Below are 21,062 nucleotides of genomic sequence, written 5' to 3' on the forward strand. Positions count from 1 at the left end.
TCAAAGTTTGCTTCCTATATTTTGCAGCTCTATTGCTGGGTGTGTACCCATTTAGAATTGTTATTTTTTTTAGTGAGTTGACCCTTTTATCATGTTGTGTCCCTCTCTATCCCTGCTAATTTTCTTTGCTCTGAAGTCTACTTTGTTTGATATTAATATAGCCACTCTAGCTTTCTTTTACTTAGTGTTGGCATGGTATATCTTTTTACCCCTTTTTGCTTTTTAACTTACCTATACCATTATATTTAAAGTGGGTTTCTTGGACACAGCATACAGTTAGGGCTTGTTTTTTTTTTTTTTAATCCATTCTGACAATCTCTGCTTTTAATTGGTGTGTTTAGATCATTAACATTTAATGTAATTATTGTTACATTTGGATTTAAGTCTATGATTTATTATTTAGTTTCTATTTGGACCTCAGTTTTTTGTTCCTCTCTCTCCCCTTTCCTCTCTTTTTTTGAATATTTTGAATCAAAACACCTTTTGATTATTTGGGTAATTTTTAACATTCCATTTTAATTTATCTCTAGAGTTTCTGACCATATAGCACTGTATAGTCTTTTTTCAGTGCTAGGGATTAAAATATACATAACTTTTTACAATCTACTTTGAAACAGTATTTTACCATTTTAAGAAGAATGCAAATATTTACCTCCATATTTCTTTTACCCTCTCCCTTTTATAATTGTCAAATGCATTACACTGACACATGCTGAAAACCCCACCATACAATACTATAACTTTTGCTTTAAACTGTCATACATATTTTAGAAAACAAGAAGAAAACACAGCCTATTGTATTTATCCAGATACTTATCATTTCTGTTGTTCTTCTTTCATTTCTGAAGTTCCAAGATTCCCTCTGGTATCAATTCCCTTCCACCCAAAGAACTTTCTTTAGTATTTCTGTTAGAGCAACTAATTCTCGTATTTTCTTTCATCTTAAAATGACTTTATTTTTTCGGGACTTTCCTGGTGGCACAGTGGTTAAGAATCTGCCTGCCAATGCAGGGGACACAGGTTCGAGCTCTGGTCTGGGAAGATCCCACATGCCGTGGAACAACTAAGCCCGTGTGCCACAACTACTGAGCCTATGCTCTAGAGCCCACAAGCCACAACAACTGAGCCTGCGTGCCACAACTACTGAAGCCCGTGCACCCAGAGCCTGTGCTCCGCAACAAGAGGAGCCACTGCAACGAGAAGTCCGCACACCACAACAAAGAGTAGCCCCTGCTTGCCGCAACTACAGAAAAGCCCGCGTGCAGCAACAAAGACCCAATGCAGCCAAAAATAAAAAATATAAATAAAATAAATTTATAAAATAAAAGTCTTTATTTTTCCTTCATTCTTGAAGGTTATTTTCACTGGAAATGGAGTTCTAGGTTGACAGTTCTTTTCTTTCAGCACTTAAAAAATATTGTTGGGGCTTCCCTGGTGGCGCAGTGGTTGAGAATCTGCCTGCTAATGCAGGGGACACGGGTTCGAGCCCTGGTCTGGGAAGATCCCACATGCCACGGAGCAGCTGGGCCCGTGAGCCACAATTGCTGAGCCTGCGCGTCTGGAGCCTGTGCCCCGCGACGGGAGGGGCCGCGATAGAGAAAGGCCCGCGCACCGCGATGAAGAGCGGTCCCCGCACCGCGATGAAGAGTGGCCCCCGCTTGCCGCAACTGGAGAAAGCCCTCACACGAACCGAAGACCCAACACAGCCAAAAATAAATAAATAAATAAATAAGAAAATCCTTAAAAAAAAAAAAAAAAAAAAAATTGTTCTACTGGGGCTTCCCTGGTGGTCCAGTGCTTAAGACACCCGCTTCCACTGCAGGGGGTGCAGGTTTGATCCCTGGTCGGGGAAGTTCCGCATGCCCCGTGGTGCGGCCAAAAAAAAAAAAAAATTGTTCTCCTTCCTTTTCATCTCCATGGTTTCTGATGAGAAATCCACAATCATACAAATAATTGTTCCTTTGTATGGTATGTCATTTTTTTCCTCGGCTGCTTTCAAGACATTTTCTTTCTTCGGTTTTTTAGCAGTTTGATTTTGATGTGCCTGAGTGATGATTTCTTTTGAGTTTATCCTGTTTGGAGTTCTCTGAGACTCTTGAATTGTAAGCTTACGTCTTTTTGCCAAATTTAGAGTTTTTAGCCAATATTTCTTCAAGTATTTTTGTCTGCGTCACATTCTTTATGATCTCTTTCTGGGAGTGTGATGATACAAATGTTTTGATTTTGTCCCATAGGTCCCTAAGGCTCTGCTCAGTTTCTTTTCCTCCCACTCTTTTTTCTCTCTGTTGCTCAAACTGGATTATTTCTAGTGATCTATTTTCAATGCACTCTTTTCTTTGCCATCTCCATCTGCTATTAAGCCCAACCAGTGAGTTTTAAAATTTTAGTTATTGGATTTTTTAATTCTAACATTTCTGTTCTGTTTTTTTCTATATCTTCTACTTCTCTGCGGAGACTTTCTATATTAGATTTGTTTCGAGAATGTTCACACTTACTTCTCAGAGCATGATGTTACTATCTGTTTTAAAATCTTTATCTGATAATTCCAACATCTGAGTCATCTAGGGTTGGCATCTGTTAACTACCTTTTCCCATGCAAGTCTTTGGGATTTTCCTGGTTCTTCATATGTGGAGTAATTATGGGTGGTATCCCTGACATTTTGCATATTACGTTGTGGAGACTCTGAATCTTCCTTAAACTCTATGGAGAATGTTAATATTTTGTTCTAGCAGGCACCTGACCAGGTGAGGTTCTGTCTCTGGGGCCAAGTGGTGAGAGAATAAAGAGAAAAACAAAAGCAATCAGGATTCCCTTCAGGCTCTTGGTCAGAGATTTAGGCACCTGTGCTGTCACTGCTGTTGCCACTACTGAAGCCATAGGATTGCCTAGGGACTAGGGTGGGGAAAAAAGGAAGAGAAAAAATACCCAGGGGAATTCCCCTATTCTCTGTCCCGTAGGAATCCCATTTCCTGCTCCTCAGACCACACAGAGAAGGCTTCTTTGCACCTGCTATGCAGTTCCAGGTTTTAGGCTGTCCTGGATGCCATATCAGAAGCAAAATAAAGGGGACACTCACCACCAGCTTGATGGTACTCTGAGTTCCCTAATCCACCTGCTACAGTCCTCAGATAGCTACTCCATGCACTTGGTCCAGAGTTTATAATTGTGTTCAGCAGGAGAGACGGGGTGGGGGTGTGCTTATTCCATCTCACTGCAAACTGGAACCACACCAAGGGCTCTTAACTCTGTTGTACAACCAGGGTGGAGAACCACTGTATACATGTATGTGGATATTCTATATCAAGGGTTGGCAAACTTTTTCTGCAAAGGGCCAGACTGTAAATATTTTGGGCTTTGTGGCCGTATGGTCTCTGTTGCAACTACTCAACCTACTCAACTCTGCTGCTGTAGTGTGAAAGCAGCTGTAGATAATATGTAAATGAATGGGCATGGCTATCTTGCAATAAAACTTTATTTAAAAAAAAACAGGTGATAGGCTTATCTGGCCCATGGACCATGGTTTGCTGACCCCAGTTCTATCTCATGAGCAAAGCTGGTTAATGGTAAAGTTCACTTTTTTACTTTTTCCCATTCCTTAGATAGCAGAATTCTGCAAATAACTACAAAAGTTAATCCTTTGCTCTTCCATTCCTACTCCCATTAATCACAAGAACCGTGGTGCACGTTCAGTTTGGGTTCAGTTATGCTCTTTGATTCCTGAAACAGTCACTACTGTAGAGCTAAAATTTTAAAAACTAAAATTCAAGATTTGACCGATGTTACATATTGCACATATAACAAAAAATGCTGTAGCTATCATTGCAAATAGAAATCCTTATTTGCAATTTTCTCAAGGATATGTTAAAGCAGAGATCGTAAATAATAGTGTCCCAATTTGTTTTTCCAGAGACTGACTGTCTGGAGGTGTGGAGAGGCTGCTGTCCTTTCAACTCACCTGGTTTCCTGCCACACAGATAGAAGGCTAGTCTGTCAGTCAGCTCATACTGTATTTCTACGAGGCGTTCTGCCAGCTCATGGTGCCCTCCTTGCCTACCAAGAGAAAACAAAGTACCATTTATATTGCTCGCTGGCCACTGGAGCTAGAATAGAAAAGTACAGAGACGTCCCCTGAGATACCTGAGTGATTTATCAAACGTGACTTTTTAGAATAATCAACCTTTTTGTGTGAGGTAAACTGTCAAGGTCTACTTCGATTCCCACCTTTATAAAAACTGTTTTCACAATCTCAACTATCGCCTTTCCTTTATTAATTTATAAGACAGAGTACTTAATAAGGAATTCAAGGACTTACGAGAGGGACAAAGAATAACTTCATCTAATGAGGTAGAAAATAAAATTAATAAATGGTCAAGGGTAGAGGTTCTCAAAAATTAACTAGCATGCTTAAAAAATTATACAGATGTCCAGGACCCACCCTTGGAAATTCTGAATCAATAAAAACGGGAGCAGTGTGGACATTAATATTTTGAAAAAGGTCCTTCCCCTAGATGCTTCTCATGCAGCCAGCCTGACTTCTGGATTAGAGTTCAGTAACTACTTCAAGGCCTTTGATTCAGGGAGAGACAGACCAACCTAATGCATAGCTCACACCTCCTTGTCTTTAATTTCCATCACAGAAAATATTAATTTTGCCTTTGAAACAAATATTTAAGCTGCCTGAAATCCTTTTAGTAACAAGGCATATAAATAAATCATTACCCTGAGAGACTATTATGTGCAAGGTACATGAGGAAATTCCAAGATAAGTGATAAGTATCATTTATTGAGGGCTCTGTTCCCCTTAAAAGATGAAGTCTAGTTTCTGCCAGTTTCTCTTCCCACATACAAGGCACTACAAAAATATTCTCCAACCTACCCACACATCTTTGATTTCTGTGATGCGCATCTTTTTTTCTCATTTTTTAACATCTGTGAAATCAGGAAGTATCCTACAGTTGATAGTACATCATCATTTAATTGGTTGAGTCTTTTCCTTTTTAATGGTATATGAAATAATGATGACCCATATAAACAGTGGAGTGTTAGACCTGATGAAATACTGTATTCCTCAGTACCTTAGCTCTTATTCCCAGACACACTCTGCTCTATCCAACTAGGTCTCCTGCTGTGCCGAACATGCCCCGTCCATCCCTCCCTCCTGAACTTGACCCACGCCCTTCTTCTCACCTGGAACACCTTAGCTCCTCTTCACACGCCCAAATCCAATCCACTCTTCAAAGACCAACTAAAGACATTTCTTAATGATTTGGGCCACAGTGAGGAAATCCTATATATGCATCCATTTTGGTAATGAGTTCTACATTATTGTGCCTCATTTAACTCTTACCTGCATTTAGGAACCCTCTCCTCCCTGAGAGAGTAAATTCTAGGAGGGCAGAGTTCTGTCATTTCACTTGCCATTTTCAAGTTGTCATTTGTCATTTTATCCTCCGCAGAGTATAATTCTTTGCAGTTAATAAAGTTAATTTGGAAAAAGAAGGAAAGATGATCCATCTTCTATCATTTAAATGATATTCAAGACTAATCTATGGATGTATTTATTTATTTTCCAGCACTTCACAGCCAAAATTTTGAAACAAAGAAAAAGTTAAAGAATTTTATAGCAAGCACCCAGATGTCCACTACCTAAATCCTGCAATTAACATTTTACTATACTTGTTTAACCACATATCTATCCATATAGATTTGTTTCTAAGTTCAAGCAATGACTAAAACTATTAAAAAACTGAGGAGTGGGTTCTGCAATTCTTCATACTTGATTTGTACTCCAACTATGGCTCAAATACCACCGCGTTTAAAGGATAAAAAGAAATGAAAGACTGGAAGCTAAGCACAACGGTTAATGGTTCTACCCTCCCTGACTTTAGCTGGCTCTAAGATCATATGCGTTTGAAACACCTTCATCTGCAAAATAATAGCATGCAAACCTCTGAAGGGGTTAAATGTTAATCATACACAATTTAGCCACTTAACAATGAATCATACACAACAGAAATAATCCCAAACAGAGAGAGATGACAAGAATCTAGTCTCTTACCTTGCATAATCAACAGGAGTTTTCCCACTCGCATCTTGTGTGCCTGGGTCTGCTCCATATACTGCCAATAATTCCGCCTGTAAAATCTGCCCTGCTTTGGAGGCAACATGGAGTGGGGTGTTTCCTTTCTCCTAAGAATCATTAATAAAAAGTATACAAAAAGAAGCAAATTAAATAAACTAAAGGCTACATGAATGCAACCCATTTAGTTTCAATTTAATATCTGAATCAATTCATGCTTTCTTACAGGGTGAAAAAAGTTGGCTTGTGCTCCTAAAGATAATAGCCTCAAACAGGTTTCAAGATTCCCTGTTCTCACGCTTGAATGGAGTTGCTGAAAAATACACACACAAGAAAGAATATTTGTTAAAAATGTAAAGAATGACGTAGCAGAGCAGCTGGCAGACTATTTTAATACACATTATAGTAGTACTACATCATCTTTATTTAGCTCAGTAAGGTGGATGAAGCAGTCTCTCCCTTGCTGGTCACAACCATCCCTGGGCTCTAAGGCAGGGTCAGGCCCATTTTCCTGACAGGAAACTAGGGCTGGGAAGGCTGACCTGCCCAAATGCATCATCTAAGTGGCACAACCAGACCTTGAGTGAGAGGGAGTGTGAAGAGGTGGCTGAGCATGGCTCAGTCTGAATTTCAAACCATACACCCCTCAAGCTGTGTGACCTTGAGGAAGTTCTTTAAGCAATCTGAACCTCAGTTTCCTTATCTCTAAAATGGTGATAATAATGCCACCTCTTCACAAGGTTACTATGAGGACTCAATGATATAACAAAGCATGGAGCCTGGTACACAGGAAATGCTCAAAGAATATAGCTGCTATTATTATTGTTGATGTTGTTATTTGTTGTTATTATTGAACCTAGGGCTTTAGAGCTTCATATCCTATACCGTGTAAATCACAGGATTCTGCCTTATATCACACCCTCTCCACAACAGTATTCTTGGGCTTGTATACAATGATTTAATGAAGTCTTTCAGGGTGGGAAATAGGCCTGTGCTATACCAAATTCTGTACCACTACAGAAATGCCCTTATACATTCAGAAGATGAGCTGCCTTCCTTCAAGTCTAACCTAGAATTGTCCAAAATGCAATAACTCTTATCATAGCAATGGAGAAATCTACACTAACATCTGTATCCAAGTCTTATTTTTTAATTAATTTTATTTTTTAAAATTGTGGTAAAAAACACATACCAAGTCTTATTAATAAATGGAAGTAACAATCATATACATTTCCATGTAAAGTTTAAAATTCTGAATTATGAGTGCCTATGATCTGTGTGAGCATTTGCCAAAAGCAGTGCTCTGAAAAGAAGGATATGTATTTTCATGGCGTCTCTCAAAAACATGTAAAGGCTCACATAAAGAAAACCATCTACTCATTTTGCAAGTTTAATAAACCATCCTGTGTACTACAGCTTTGAGTCACACCCTGCTTCCTGAAGATCCCACTCAGCAGGCAACCTAGAAGCCCGCAGAAGCCCCACAAACCTTCTAGTCCCTCCTAGAAACAAACTCTGAGATGGCTCCTATTTCAAAGCTAAACAAACAAAAACTTACAGAAATACAATTTTAGAACCATATCTGAAAAACGCAAATAGTTTTCTGGATACTTATTTGTTCCTCTGCTCCTTATACCTCCACTAACATGAATGGTTGCCATTTGAAGTAAGATGAAAGAAGAAACCAACTGCAAAAAAAGCTGTTACTAATTATTTAGTGTACAGAAAGGAGTTTTTGTTTTTCTTTTCTTCTAAGTTTTTTTCAAATGAGACGATATGCTGCTTCATCCAGCAATTTTAGGGATTTTAAAAGGTGTGACCCACCTTACTAAGATCTTTGGCAGTCACACTATCGTCATCCCGGCAGGGCAAGCGGTGGACAAATGCTAACATCTGATACTTTGCTCTGATGAATTCTGCTTTATTAGGGCTGGTTCGAAAACAAAAAAGAAAACAGTTCACTTGCAGTTCAGATACGACATTCCCCATTCTTCAGACTGTAAAAAGAAGAGGAAGTGACCCACATCCCCCACTCAAGAATAGAATGAACAATACTGAAGTAAGTTTCAGCAGTGTGTTGTCAGGCCTGAAGTCTGAAAACATACATTAGTCATTATAATGGCCAGGACTGCAGAATACCTGCTTTTTACAGCATCTTTCTGCTCTGTGTAATTTTCTTAATTGACCTAGCAACCTTGCGAGGAAGCAGCTCTTCATCCCATCTTATAAGTGAGGCATCAGGCAGACTAGAGGCCAGAACCGAGATTTCTGGTCTGACTGCCTACTGTTTGAGTGCCAAAGCTCAAATCTGATTACATCAAAAGCCACCAAGCCTTAGTCTTAAACCGGAGAAACCACTGAATTGTGCTGGGTAACCATGCAAAAGAGCTGGTCCCATGCCTGGCTTTGTTCTGCATTCCTAATAGCAAAGAGGTCAATGCAAAACTGGGTGACACCCTCCCGTGCTGCCCCTGTAGGGGCTGGTCAAAAACAGCTGCACTCCTTTCAGCGGGCCCCAGGGGTTACGAAGAAATAAGAGTATTTATAAACATTTCACTCACTGTACTTTATCCTGTGGATTAGCTTTGCGTCTTCCACTGATAAGAGAGGCAGGGTCCAGCAAAGAATGCTCCCATATAGAATTAGCACCATTATTATACAAGGTTTCAACCATCTAAAACCAAGCAGTATAAAATCATATTTAAATTTCTTTCTGCAAACATCCAGTGGGAACCAGTGACTGAACTGGGAAAACAAAGCCCTATCACAAACACTAGCATGACTGGGAAATCACACACGTCACTATCTTCTGTTTTAGAACGAGAAAGATGAACCTGTACACAGGATTCAGGTTTGACCAGCAGGATAGCTAAGTACTTAAATGGGTTTGATTACATTTTCTTATAGATGATGAAGAAAGAGTACTTTGACACTTTAGGAAGGTATTTCCCAAGCCTGAGCATCCAAATACTATTTTCAAGATTCTTAATATTTTTCTTTAACTCCACTTACTTTCTAAAACTTTCACTAGCAATTATAATTTGATGTGCTAGTTACAGTTTTAGGCAACCATTTAAATAAATATTTGAGTATTACCTATATCTACCTTGAGTACCACTGGTGATTCACGTGCCATACTCCGGGAATTGTTGTTTTAGGGTCAAATCTGGCATTTTAAACTACTCATCTCTGAACTTTATTCAGATCCTATAATATAATGAGTACTCTGTATAATCTGACAGCAGTAAACATCCATTTTCTCATTGAGAATGAGCTGTTAGAAACTTCTCAGCAAAAGTTATTAATAAACCATGTCTCCCAATTTCATTTCAAAGCATGACTCCTGACATGGCCCCATCTGTTTTTTACGTTAGTGAAGATATTGTCACATCAGAGATCCACACTCACTTGCTCTGATCCTTTGGTACACACAGGCAAGTTTTAAGGACATGTTGTGCAGCTGGCACAGATTTAGTAAAATATGTACTCAAAACAAATGAAGGCGAAACACATGTGTAAGTCTGAGTTCCAACAGAACTCGAAGAATGTGTACCCCAAAATAGAAGCACCGGTGACATGACAATGGACCCCCAAATAAAACAAAGGGCCCCCTGAACACTTAGTAGGGTGTTAGGCATTCAATCAAAACAGAACTTAATTGTCTCTAACAGGTTACAAGAACTTTAAGAGAACTTAAATCAGATGTTTCAGAAATTTCTGAGGAATCCCAGTCCATGCTTCTATCAAAGTGGACAACTTAATGAAAAATTTCTAAGGCAGTCACGTTCAGAAACATTCATCATGGTATGTGGAAAAGACAGACGGTTTAAAAACAATTTCTGGTGACATTCTAGAAAGTCAGCAGTGAAATATTAGCAAGAAATTCTAATGACTGTCTACCTATAGTTCAGATTTTGGGACAAGATTTACATTAGGAGGGAAAAGAATCTTAAATGATGAATTCAATAATTATATATAGCATCAATAAGCATGGCACCTCTGCTCAATTATGAGTCAAACCTTTTTGTAAGATTTAAGAAGTATAATTTTAGTGCTAAAACAGTGAACCCTAAAAACTTAAATTACAAACCATGAGCAGAATTCTTATTCTTTACCTGAAGCAACGTTGGAGGCCACGGTGTGTGTTTAAGATGCCTTACTTGAGAGATATGGCGCCCTAGACTCCGATGGACACTGCAGCACTCGTCACATATAAAAGTTCCCCTATTTACTGATGCCCAGGAAGGATCTGGAAAGAAGAATGAGATCAGTGGCAAGGATACCAGGTGGTTGCTATTCCGCCAGATGGCAAAAGATGACTGAGGTTTGGTTTTTCAGAAAAACAAGACATTTCTGTTGTTTTAGTATGCTAGTCAACATATCAAGCTGGCGAGTTTGTCTGATGCCCTAATGAGATCTACCATCTCAGATGTGTGCTCCTTCAATCAACGTAAGAGAAGCAAATTGAGAGGATTCACCTGAATCATTTCGAATCCAACTCCACAAGTAGCAAGATAACATAACTGTGTCAATGAACAATCCACACAGCATTATGTGAAGTGAATGGTGAAAAGACAGCCACCCTACAACTGCTACACATCTACATGCCACTGGGCTTAGCAGAAAGCTGCAAGTGACACAACTATACAACTGCTCAGCTGCTATGGTTCTGAACACAGACTGGGAAACCTGACCTCCTGCACTAGGAAATGTGCTGCCATATCCATTAGGTATTTTAAATAAACTGTTGAGTCTGATCTCGCCACTGATCTGAAAGGACAGAGCTGTAAAAACAGCGGCTTCACATAAGCAAAGATGTAAAATACAAGTGAGTAATATTTTTGGTGTGTGCACAATACTTTTTTTCCTGTGAAGTCCCACAGAGCTTCATTAGACATCCCTTGAAACAAGGAATAATTCACACTTGGTAAGCAGTAAGAATAACTCACACTGTGAAAGTAAACTGAATATTTAGAAACTCAAAATACAGACAGACCTTCTACATTTCATCAGACTCATGATGGGGTGACAATAGGTGCCGCTCAAGCTGCCTGGCTTAAGGGGTATATTTAAAAATTCTTCAATGTCCACAAAAATCTCTAAAATGCATGTACACCATCTTTACCATTTCTAACAGTTTATTCAAACCCCTTCCAACCATATAATGAAAAGTTATGGGATTTCAATCAAAGACAAACTGGGAGTCAAAGAGTGTAGTGGTTAAGAGGGTTGGCTCTGGAGACAAGCAGTCCAGGGTTTGAACCCCAACTCTGCCACTTCTTGCACAATGATCTCAGGCAAGTTATTTCTCTGAGGGTCCTCATCATGGATCAAATGGGAAGAACAACACATCTCAGGGTGGTGAGGATATAAAGAGTAAGTGAAGTTCCTTGCATATAGTAATATTTCCAAATTATTTTGTTAAGTACCATTCAAATATTTTCAAGAGTCCACTGAAATCATGGCCACTAGAGAAAGTTTTTGATTCCTAATACATGAAACACTGAGTGTTTCACATGAACCCTGTCTTACTACAGTGAAAAATCTCAGTGGAGTTTTCAGGTAGTTGAACTCAGAGTAGGATATGAACTAGATTCACTTTAAAAAAAAAGGTAAACTATTTATTGAATACTAAGATTTGATCATAGTTAGTCAAATGTTTGCCATGAAATAAAACAGAAAATTATTCAATGAAGTACAACTATGTCAGTACTACTAAGCCATTCTAAAAAACAAAGATTGGAAACACCAAGATGAAGGATCCCTGCAAAGATACATAACAACTTTGCTTTTTGCAGTATGGTACTACGACTAATGACACACATACAAAAAGACTATTCGTTTTGAAGATTACCTTTGCTTTTCACATATCATTCAGAGGATTCACAATCTTCTTGGAGGAAATTAAACAGGAACAAGACAACAAGGATTTAACACACACTAAGCAAGGCTCTATATTAATCACCTTAACATCATGAATCAGAATCCCATGGAGAGAATATCAGAATGTTAACAACACAGTAAAATCCAAATCGAGTTTGTATGACTGAGGGTGGGTGAAGCCCTTCCAGTTTATCTGAACATTTTATTCCAGGGCTTCTTAACCTGGGTTCTAGGAACACAACCAATGGGCTTCAGAAATGTCTATAACCCCTCTGAGAAATCTTAACATAAATTCTGTGTGAAAGAGTTAAGCATGTGTGCATTTTCTGGGAAAAAGGCCTGAGCATTCATCAGAATCTCAAAAGGGTCACTTCCCTGGTGGCACAGTGGTTAAGAATCCACCTGCCAATGCAGGGGACACAGGTTCGATCTCTGGTCTGGGAAGATCCCACATGCCACGGAGCAACTAAGCCTGTGCACCACAACTACTGAGCCTGCGCTCGAGAGCCCGCGAACCACAACTACTGAGCCCACGTGCCGCAACTACTGAAGCCCGCTCCCCTAGGGCCCGTGCTCCGCACAAGAGAAGCCACCGCAACAAGAAGCCACCGCAACGAGAAGCCCGAGCACCGCAATGAAGAGTAGCCCCCGCTCACTGCAACTAGAGAAAGCCTGCGCACAGCAATGAAGACCCAACACAGCCAAAAATAAATAAATAAATTAGAAAAAAAAAAAAAAAAAAGAATCTCAAAGGGATCCCCAACCCTAAAGGTAACTCTTTCACTAGGGCTTTGCAGAAAAGGCAGCACAAATTCCCAGCTGCTCAAGTTCAGAACATTGCAAGGTAGCCTAATTATATTCACAACAGGAAGGAAGTGACTCAAGTCTCTGTAGATTAGGCATATGAGACAACAACTAAAAAGATACAATGGAAGAGAAAATGTTCTGAAATGCACAAAACGCCAGAGAAGTGCAAGACAGTATTTATTATTTAGTTGAGTATTTAGTGTGGCAATGGAGATGCAGTTTTCCTTTGCCCCATACCATCCACTGAGAAGCAAAGAAAATGCATTTCAACAGGAAGTTTGAATCTAAATTCATGTGAATCAAACATCACAGAAAGTTCAACTGAAAACAGGCAAGAAAATAAGGAAGTGGAACAAATAACATTTTTAGAGAATACAATGGAGTTCGTATAACACACTAACTTGGTTTCTGAAACACTTCTTTTTAAACTCCTCCACCCGTCTCCCTATCTTCAAAGGAAGCTGGTAACCCCACTTACAGTATACAGGCCATGAAATAACCACATAAGGTTTGAGTTATCATAATACTATTTAAAATCAGTCTCCACTTCCATAGGACAAGATGAAGTTCCGAACAGTTGCAAAAACACTGGTGCTCCTTTCGTTAAGATCGTTTATTGGACGCTATTGCGCCAAAGAAGCCATCTTACCTTTTGAATTACTTCAAATTCAAAGCAGATAAATCCAAACACTGAAAACAGCATAGAGACCTGTCAACCCAGTTCCAACCGCTAAGATGGATCTGAACTCTAAATCTGAAAACTATGCATGGGAGGAATGGTTTTGGCCTTTCAATGCTCCCATATGCCTCTACTGCCTGAATGCACAAATGGGTATACTTGCCCGTGATTTGGTGTGTGTTTGCTTTGTAAGCTGTGATTAATGTATGATTTAGAAATTCAACTATAGCTTTAAGGGACTGTAAAGGTTCTGTACACAATACAAAAAAGAAAAAAAGGAAAAAAACCGCCTTAAATGAGATGATCCTCATTGAGTCTCCCTACCTCTGAGCACTGTACTCCCAATTATCCTCATCGGAAAAATGAGGAAATCAAGACTCGGCCAAATGAAGTCACTAGCCCAAGGTCACCCAGAGGCAAAATTTAGTTTGAACTCAGCTCGTTCAGATCTCAGAACTTGAAACCAGCATTGCCTCCTAAGTGCTGGGATCATTTGCAAGACCCCGACATCCTGGAGATTCTCCGCGGTGGAGTGGGAGTAGGGATGTCAGGAGCGGGGAACTCATCCATGGGGGTCCTCTGGCGAGTCCCAGTGGAGGGAAGCGGCGAGTGTCGCCCACTCCGGGCAGGGCCCCAGGGCCCCCTCCTGGGGCGGGAGTCTGGGTAGCTGTGGGGAGGGGGCTGACACCTGCAGCCTCTGGGGGCCGCAGCCGGGAGGACGCTCGCATTTCACTTCTGTAACTGGCCTTCCTGCGGATTGCCCAAGCCCCTTCCTGTTGGGAAAGCGGCCCCGACCCCGCCGTTTCCCCGCCCGGCCTGGGACAGAGGGGACGAGAGGGAAGGAAGGGACGGGAGGGCGGCGACCCCCTGCCCGCTCCGGCTCTGACAGGCCCGGGACGGTCCCGCCCCAAGGCCGCCGAGGTTCCTCCTCGTCCCGACCCCAGGCATAGGGTGCAGAGCTCGACAGCCGGGACCCGCCCGGCCCGAGGGGGCGGCCCCGGGACAGGGGTCCCGGCCAGGAGAGCTGAAGGGAGCGGGCCCGGCTGGTGCGACTCACCCGGCCCGCTGCAGTCAGCGCACACCTCGCTGCTCCGGAGCCGCTTCGACATGGCTCCCGCCTCCCACCTGCCGGGAACCTGGTGGCCCGGGACAGCGAAGGCGGCGGCGGCGGCGCTTCCGCTCTAACGGGTCCCCACGGTGGTGCTGGCTGCGGCGCCTCTCCCCTCAGCGCCTCACAGCCGCGGCGCAGCACGCACGCGCGGGGAGGCGCCCTTCGGCGACGGGCAGGTCATGTGACCGGAAAGGGCACGCTGCCTTGTCGCCATCTTGAGTGAGGGCAGGTGTCTTGTGTCCTACTTCCAAATTTCCTTGATTTGGTGTCTCCCTCTCTGGAAGAGACCTTCCTGAGGCAATCAATAGTCAAGTCATTTAGCATAACTTTGGCCAAGTTCACTTATTTATGCATTCCTTTATTCAGCAAATATTTATTCAGCATCTACTATGTTCCACACACTGCTCCAGGCACTGGAGAAGGAGCAGTGAGCCAAGAAGACGAAATTTCCTGTCTTTATGGAGCTTACATTCAACTGCACTAGATCTACAATAAGTAAAACAGGAATATGTTACATGTTTCCTTATGCTGCAGTTTTAATCTCATCTGCAAAATGGAGATAATGTGTATCTACCCGTAGCCCATGATTTGCTTTTGTATAGCCTGTTACTTAAAAATGATTTTTACATTTTTAAAGGGTTGTGAAGAAGAAAAAGGAGAGGAGGGATAGGATGAAGAATATTCAACAAAACATATATGACGTGCAAAGCTAAATATTTACTGTCTGGCTAAGGACAGGACAAATGGGATAATTTACAGAAGAGTGTGGTGTGCCTGCCCCATAGTAAGCCCTCAATAATAGTAGCTCCTATTATTATTGGAATTTTTTTTTTTTTTTTGGCTGACTTGGGTCTTTGTTGCTGCGCACGGGCTTTGTCCAGTTGCGGTGAGCGGGGGCTACTCTTCCTTGCGGTGCGCGGGCTTCTCATTGCGGTGGCTTCTCTTATTGTGTAGCATGGGCTCTAGGCATGCGGGCTTCAGTAGTTGTGGCTTGCAGACTCAGTAGTTGTGGCTAGCGGGCTCCAGAGCGCAGGCTCAGCAGTGTTGGCGCACGGGCTTAGTTGCTCCGTGGCATGTGGGATCTTCCCAGACCAGGGCTCAAACCCGTGTCCCCTGCATTGGCAGGCAGATTCTTAACCACTGCGCCACCAGGGAAGCCCTAGAATTTGATATCACTATTATTTTCTAATCACAAGTATTTTTTTTTGTCTTGAGGATAAGAATAGATAATCTAACTCACAGGATGGTGTGAGATAAACACAATGATATGAGTTTAAGCAGTGTGAAGAAGAGCAGAGATGTGACCCTAATGCTAATGAATATTGTATGTATTATATGTAAACACAACCATGATCTCCCTTCAGCAAATATTCCATGCCTATTGTGGGCCAGGTACTGTTTTAACTTTAGGTACTCTGGTGAGCAGTCATCGTGGAGTTTTCCGACTAATGAATTAAGAGAAATGTTCAATAAACATAGGATGATGAAGAGAAAATTAAATTGCACAAGGCTTCTGAAAAGATAGAAGTCCTGGAAGAGGTCTCAGAAGCACTGGTCTTTGGTTCATCTCTCCATTTTTATAAATGTGTGGTATGGGCATAACCACATAATTCCCACACATTCCACAGTTAGAGCCTCTGGGTTCCATCCTGATGCTCCTGCATCCTGTTTTGGTTTGCAGACTAACAAATCTTCTGGACTCAACACATGTGGAGAATGGATTAGGCCAGGATTCTTGAACAGCTGTTGTTTCAGGAATCTGAAAAGCTGGATGTGCACGAGCAGGGAAGGCAGAGGGTATGCTTTCAGGATGCATTAAATAACTTTGCCCAGTTATGTGGTCTAGTTGTAGCCAGCTGTGCAGAAAGCTCAGGCTGGTGAGTAGCTGTAAGTTGACTTGGTTCTTCATTGAATCAAGGAGTTATAGTGCCTTAGGTTGAAACCCAAAAAATGAACTTAATAGTGGCTGACTGTGGTCAAGTCTAAGTATTATCTATTAGTCCTTTTGGCCATAACCCCAAGTTCAAATGGTTAGCTTCAAAAATAGATGACATTCATATGTGGAATAAACCACCACCTTAGGTAACTTTGAATCATAACCCAGTTTGGAGTTCAGGTAGAACAGTGCTTCTCAGTGAGGGGTGGGGGGTGGATTTTCATCCTCCAGGGGACATTTGGCAATGTCTGGAGACATTTTGGGGGTAGTGTTACTGGCATCCAGTGGATAGAATGGCCAGGGATGCTGCTCAACACCCTACAAGGCACAGGACAAGTCCCACAGAAAGAATTATGTGGTTCACATCTTCCTTTCCAATTTGGGTTACTTTTATTTCTTTTTCTTCTCTGATTGCCGTGGCTAGGACTTCCAAAACTATGTTGAATAAAAGTGGTGAGAGTGGGCATCCTTGTCTTGTTCCTGATTTCAGAGGGAATGCTTTCAGCTTTTCACCATTAAGTATGATGTTAGCTGTGGGTTTGTCATATATGGCCTTTATTATGTTGAGGTATGTTCCCTTTATGTAGTATTCAACAATGGAATACTACTCAGCCATTAAAAAAAATGAAATTTTGCCATTTGCAGCAACATGGATGGACTTGGAGGTCATTATGCTAAGTGAAATAAGTCAGAGAAAGATAAATACTGTATGATATCACTTATACGTGGAATCTAAAAAATACAACAAAGTTGTAAATATAACAAAAAAGAAGCAGATTCACAGATATAGAGAGCAAACTACTGGTTACCACTGGGGAGAGGGGGAGAGGGGTAATATAAGGGTAGGGGAGGAGGCACAAACTATTGGGTGTTAGACTCAAGGATGTATTGTACAACACTGGGAATATAGCCAGTATTCAGTAAAAAATGTAAATGGAAAGCAACTTTTTAAAAAAAATTTTTATTTATTTATTTTTGGCTGTGTTGGGTCTTCGCTGCTGCACGCGGGCTTTCTCTAGTTGCAGCGAGTGGGGGCTACTCTTCGTTGCAGTGCATGGGCTTCTCATTGTGGTGGCTTCTCATTGCGGAGCACGGGCTCTAGGCGTGCGGGCTTCAGTAGTTGTGGCACGCGGGCTCAGTAGTTGTGGCTCGCGGGCTCTAGAGCACAGGCTCAGTAGTTGCAGCACACGGGCTTAGTTGCTCCGTGGCATGTGGGATCTTCCCAGACCAGGGATCGAACCGGTGTCCCCTGCATTGGCAGGCGGATTCTTAACGACTGCGCCACCAGAGAAGCCCCGGAGAGCAACTTTTTAAAATTGTATAAAAAATAAAAATAAAGAAAAGTAAAAAATAAATAAATTAAATTAAAAAGAATCAGAGCTACCAGAATAGCAAAAAAAAAAAAAAAAAAAATTATGTGCTTCAAAATGTGCTGAAGTTGAGAAATCCTGAGATAGAACCATCCTCTTATTGTGCAACTATTTAATGCCACTTCTCCAGAGTTTATAATTCCCCCCTGAAAATTGTTTGGTGTTGCCCACTTCCAAAATGGCTCCTGACCAATCGTGGAAGCATCTGCCCAGGTCCAAAAAGGCTAGGGAGTCAGTAACTAGAATGGTTTGGTCCAGGCGCCTGTTGTCACCCCGTGACCACAGAGCCGGTGGAAGAGGCCCAGTTGTGGACCGAACCATATGAGAAAGCTGGAGCAGGGGGAAAGGGGGTGATGAAGGGTAGACCGAGTTTTCCATGTAGAGATTCTGGGCTGAAGAAGAGAGTTTTAGCTCTGTTTTGGGCATTACTGTGTTTCCCGATGTGGACTTGCAGGTGTGTGGGGTTGGGCGGACCCCGGACCAGGTGGTTGTCCTCTCCTCCCCCCCGCCACGGCGCGCGGTGGTTCGCTCCCCGCACTTCCCTGTTTGGGGCAGTTCTGCCCACAGAAGTCGGTTCGGGAGCTGTCACCGCGGGCGGGAGCGCGGCGGGGCGGGGTGGGCGCGGCCGACCCCGTCCCCGACCCGGCCCGCGATCGCCGACCTCCCGCGCGTGCCCCTCACCTGGCCAGCTAGTCCCCCTTGCCTCGTACCGCGCCCCTCGCTCGCTCCCCTGGTTCTCTCGCTCGCCGGCCGCCGGGCGGGCGGGCGGGCGCCGGAGACCCTGCCGGTGCTGAGGCTTGGCAACCGGGCTGTGAGGGCCCGGCTGCGGCCTCTTCGCCATGTCCTCTGCCCGCGACGCTAGCGGCCACTTCCCTTTGCACGTCCTGGTCTGGAACAACGACTACCGGCAGCTGGAGAAGGAGCTGCAGGGCCAGGTGAGGGGCGAGGCGGGGGTCCGCCCCCGGCGAGAGGAGGGGGGAGTCGGGGGTCGCATCGCCTCCCTGAGCCCATCTCCAGCCCTCTGCCCTCGGGGCCCCGCAGACCCCTTCCACTCTGCAGTCGTGGGACAATAATAATAATAATAATAATAATAATAATAATAATAACAACAGAACATGTATTGAGTGTTTAATGTGTTCCAGGCCCTGTGTCGAGGTTTTATATATATTATCTCTCTTAGCCTTTCCAACAACCCTAGGAGGTAGGTACTATCGTTAAATTTGACAGAGAAGGAAACTGAGGCTCTCAGAGGTTATGTGCCTTACACAAGGTCCCTCACCTAGTAAATACCAAATCAGGATTTTTAACTCTGGCCAGCTGGCTCCAGCGTGCACCGTCTTAACCAATTAGGCCTGACTCTCCCCAAAACGTATGAGCGACACACACCTGTCACCCCACCCATCCTTTTTGTAAGGAAGGGCTTGGTTGGGTTTGGAGTCCAGGTTCTAACTTGCCCTGTGACCTTGGGCAAGGCATTTTCCTTCTCTGGCCCACGTCCACTTATTTGTAGAATGAAGGTGTTGATACCCATGTGGGCAAATCTTGTACTTGACTATTATCAATAGGTCAAGTTTGAGAATCACTGGTGCACAGCATCCTTAAAATCACTTTCTGTTCTAAAGTGCTTTGATTCCTTACCTTTTATTTATTCCCATCTTTATAAGCAGTGGTTCTCAGTTGGGAGTGATTTCATCCCTCATCCCACACATCTAGTAATTAATGGAGACTTTTTTGGTAGTTACAAGTGGGGAGTGGGTGTTACTGGAATCTAATGGGTAGAGGCCAGGGAAGCTGCTCAATATCCTATAATGCACAAATGCGTAAGACACCCCCCTCCCCACCTAAGATTTATCTGTCCCAAAATGTCAGTAGCATTTCGCTTGAGAAACCCTGCCTTAAAGGCATCCCAGCAATTCTGGGAGGTATTGGTATCCTCAAGTTACAAACTAACAGACTTAGCAGTTAGGAAGGGGATTTGTAATTATTTGGTATAATTGTTCTGGTTGACTTCATTTTATCCAGTGTGCTAAAGTTCTGGTTTTTGAATGGCTCCATTTTGATGCTGTAATTGTCAAGAAATTTTAGAGGAAAAGGGGCATTGGTTTTCTTATGGTTGGCAAAAATTGAGCAAGGTCAGCATCCCCCCATTTGATGAACGGTTACTGCTAAGTGTGTTCTTGTACCTTGACGTCTCCCTTTTAAGTCTGTTGAGCACCCACTGGAAGTCAAAAGTTGCTCTTTTTTCATTTAAATTCTCTATCCCGACAGAATAAACTTTCGTTGTAAGAGTCATTGCTCTTAATTAGATCATGCCCCCAGAGTAAATGATTCACCATTAGGCATTGCAGTATACCTGATGATTTAATTCCCTTTCTCTTACTAAACGTGGCTCAGAGAGAATCCTCCATGATTTTGCTCTCAGCTTTCAGTCTCACCTTGGACACTTTAAAAATGACCGGACAGTCTTGTTTTTAGGTCTGCTATGTTTTGCTTCTGCACTTCCTCGGTATCGGGGCCACCCAACTTCTTACGAAATATTGAGATAAAGTACAAGGAAAGTCACAAAACTAAAATCCTATTTGATAGAGAGGTTCATCATTGTCTTTAAACCACACACACGTTCAATACTGATTTCTGAAAGCAGCAGGCTTTCTGTTCATTGGAGTGAGGAAAAGAGTTTAAATGAAGCGTAGTCTTTCTTTATAGAAAAACTTGTTCGATAAGACCAAGTCTTGGTTTATAATCTACAATGTGGCATGGTTGAATTATTTCTTTTTCCTGCAAGCTGTGATAGACATGTTCATCGAAAGTTCGCTGTGCCTCTTACCTTGAAAAACATTAAGGACATTTGCGATTAGAGAATTATAACTTTGCAGCAGGTTGTCTTGGAGTAAATTGATCTTTAATGCCTTTGACTGGCAAGGAGGTCAGGAAAGAATATTCATCTGTGCTAATTATTTGGTTTTGACTTTGTTATTGGTTATCACTGTAGGTCATTCCACAGGATCCTGTTTTCTCTGGGGAAGGGATAGTTGAAGTGTATTCAGGAAGAACATCTTGACCGTGGAAGCTTGACTGTCATGACCACGCAATCCAATTTCGATCCTGAAACTTGGCCATTGAAGGGGTGGACATGGGGCTGGCTTCAAGGGTGTGCGACCTGGCAGTTGCACAGGGCCTTGTGCTCAGAAGTGGC

General features: G+C 42.4%; 2 protein-coding genes across 13 annotated transcripts in view; one reads left to right on the top strand and one right to left on the bottom strand.

Annotated features, from left to right (window-relative positions):
- GIT2 (GIT ArfGAP 2) overlaps positions 1 to 14,690 on the bottom strand; it is a 48,927-nt gene extending 34,237 nt beyond the window's left edge. For all 12 annotated transcript variants that reach the window (XM_057526406.1, XM_057526402.1, XM_057526410.1 and 9 more), the window contains exons 1-7: positions 14,507 to 14,690; positions 10,196 to 10,329; positions 8,642 to 8,754; positions 7,905 to 8,010; positions 6,307 to 6,393; positions 6,060 to 6,190; positions 3,957 to 4,051 (exon numbers count right to left, since the gene is read on the bottom strand). In XM_057526406.1, the coding sequence (XP_057382389.1) occupies positions 3,957 to 4,051; positions 6,060 to 6,190; positions 6,307 to 6,393; positions 7,905 to 8,010; positions 8,642 to 8,754; positions 10,196 to 10,329; positions 14,507 to 14,558 (718 nt within the window). In that variant the 5' untranslated portion in view covers positions 14,559 to 14,690. The remainder of the gene's footprint in view (positions 1 to 3,956; positions 4,052 to 6,059; positions 6,191 to 6,306; positions 6,394 to 7,904; positions 8,011 to 8,641; positions 8,755 to 10,195; positions 10,330 to 14,506) is intronic.
- A 3,738-nt stretch (positions 14,691 to 18,428) lies between these two features.
- Positions 18,429 to 21,062, top strand: part of ANKRD13A (ankyrin repeat domain 13A) — a 39,431-nt gene continuing 36,797 nt past the window's right edge. The window contains exon 1 of the mRNA XM_007180117.2: positions 18,429 to 18,801. Coding sequence (XP_007180179.2) covers positions 18,706 to 18,801 — 96 coding nt within the window. The 5' untranslated portion in view covers positions 18,429 to 18,705. The remainder of the gene's footprint in view (positions 18,802 to 21,062) is intronic.

Source organism: Balaenoptera acutorostrata, chromosome 13 (genome assembly GCF_949987535.1).
Source record: "Balaenoptera acutorostrata chromosome 13, mBalAcu1.1, whole genome shotgun sequence".
Classification (NCBI taxonomy): domain Eukaryota; kingdom Metazoa; phylum Chordata; class Mammalia; order Artiodactyla; family Balaenopteridae; genus Balaenoptera; species Balaenoptera acutorostrata.